This window comes from Quercus suber, unplaced genomic scaffold (genome assembly GCF_002906115.3).
Source record: "Quercus suber isolate HL8 unplaced genomic scaffold, Cork oak 2.0 scaffold_159, whole genome shotgun sequence".
Lineage (NCBI taxonomy): Eukaryota > Viridiplantae > Streptophyta > Magnoliopsida > Fagales > Fagaceae > Quercus > Quercus suber.
The window spans coordinates 802,144-804,152 of NW_027069620.1; the positions used below are offsets into that span (position 1 = coordinate 802,144).

General features: G+C 32.3%; 1 protein-coding gene across 7 annotated transcripts in view; it reads right to left on the bottom strand.

The window, feature by feature from the left end:
• The window catches only part of LOC112027984 (replication protein A 70 kDa DNA-binding subunit B), an 8,959-nt gene extending 7,244 nt beyond the window's left edge, over positions 1-1,715 (bottom strand). For 3 of the 7 annotated variants that reach the window (XM_065777571.1, XM_065777573.1, XM_065777570.1), the window contains exons 1-2: positions 1,176-1,713; positions 642-771 (exon numbers count right to left, since the gene is read on the bottom strand). Coding sequence is in view for 1 of the 7 variants with exons in the window: in XM_024060616.2 (XP_023916384.1) it covers positions 642-771; positions 1,176-1,331 (286 nt within the window). In the remaining 6 variants the exon portion in view is untranslated. Of the gene's footprint in view, positions 1-641; positions 772-1,175 lie in introns of all 7 variants that reach the window. The other 4 variants (XR_002884569.2, XM_024060616.2, XR_010630495.1 and 1 more) reach the window with 3 other exon arrangements.
• Positions 1,716-2,009: the final 294 nt, after the last annotated feature.

Here is a 2,009-nt window from a genome sequence, read left to right on the forward strand (position 1 = left end):
TTTTTTTTTTTTTTTAACGAAAATCTTACTGATTTATCAAAAAAGAAAAGTTTTTTTTTTCCTTTGAAATGGAGTTTTTTTACAATCCAAAAGCAATCTATAACCCATGGTAGTTGGTGAAGTTAGTGTATACTGTGAAAAAAAGTGTAGTCTCAGCTCTTAAACTGAAAAATAGTCGTGAGTTGATATTTTTTCTTCTTTGCATATTTGTTAGTTGAGTTGATTGTGTTGGAATTGCCTGTTGAGCCATGTCTTGAACTGTAGTGGAACTGTTTTTTTGAGTGCCCACCTAATAAAAAACGCATTTTTATTAGACAACACCATGTATCATATAAGTTACCAACAAAATTTTTATTGTAAATCACAATATATTATTACGCAAACAGGGGAAAATTATAGTGAAAAATGATCCTTTATTCTCTGCTAATAATCCAACACAAACAGTAGTGTAGTCTGAACTACAATGGCAATTATATTAAACTATAAAAGAGTTACAATCTTCGGATTGTAACATAAACATAGAAACAGAAAAAAGAAGAAGTATTAAGAGAATTAGGAAGAGATTAAGGTCTGGTCAATGGATCTCTAGCAATTGAGCTATTATTGATATAAAGATGCAGAGAAATGAAATGAGAGCGTACCAGAAGTAGAATTGAATGTGTTTGGAAATTCAATCGAGGTTGTTGTTACTTGTTTATATTCGAAAGCAAAGCATGGGCGTGGAATGTACCAGACAGACAGCCCTGTGTGTTGGCCTTTCTTCGGATACAACTAAATCAACGATATCATTCAAGAGAACAATTAATTAAATATAAATATATATATATATATATAAGAGGCAATTTTGTGAACGCTGGATGCGAAGGTCTATTATCACTTGGCAAAATTGTATTTCTAAAAAAAAAAAGATCTTGAAAATCCAAATTAGAATTGAACAATTTAAAAACTCCTAGAAATTCACAATAACAATAGGAAAAAAAACAAAACCAGAAACAAAAACATTTATGGGTCTCATCATTTGCAGTCAGATCTTCCTATGTTGATACAATACTTTTTATTCAGAAATCATGCCTCCAATACAATACACTAAAAACAAAAAACAACAACCGTGACATCTTCTTCATCCGAAAATTCAGTTGTTAAAATTTTAAGATGAGAACCTTAGAGAGAGATACCTGTATTGTGATTAGTTGAGAATGCTGAACCACAGAACAGTAAAAGGTTCTATTTGTTCTTCCACTCCTCTCTCTAAACTTCCAAGAAACCCATACACATCGACAATCTCCACCAACAATTTCAACTTTCATGAAAACCACATATCCCACGGCCATCCTTTAAGCCTTATCTCCCCAAATATGTACGGATTGCAACAAAACCACACACGTACTCAGCTAAGCTTATCTCTCTGTCAGAGTTTGCCAGAAGAAAAACATATTTTTTTCCACTTTTGCCCGTCAGACTTGCTTTTCTTTCTCAGGCAAAATCTTTTGATCAACTATAAGAGGTAGAAAAGAGATGTAGAAGTGGGTTATGTGATTTTCATTTAATTAAGCCCATGTAAGCCCAATTAAAACAATGATAAGCCCAAATAAAACAATAACAAGATAAAGACAAAGCAAAAGAGGGCAAGGCTGTTCAGGATCCGACCGGCGAGAGAGTGTGTTTGAGAGAGGCAAGGAAGAAAGAGATATACGGCTGTAGAGAAACCTTAAGAGCTTTAGGGTATTTTATAGATTTTATATATTATTTTTTATATATATATATATACTCTGATACCAAATCCACGTGTTTTGGAGCTAACATTAAGTTTAAGGGTGAGTTTGGTTCAACTTTTTGTAAAAGTGCATAATGAAAATGTTGAGTTTTCAAAAAGTGCATAATGAAAAAGCGGAGTTTCAAAAAGCTAAGTGTTTGGTAAAAACTGTTAAAAGTATAAGTGTTTGGCTAGTATTTATAAAAGTGACAGTGTGAGGAATAAATTACCAAAAAGGACAATGTATATATAAGAG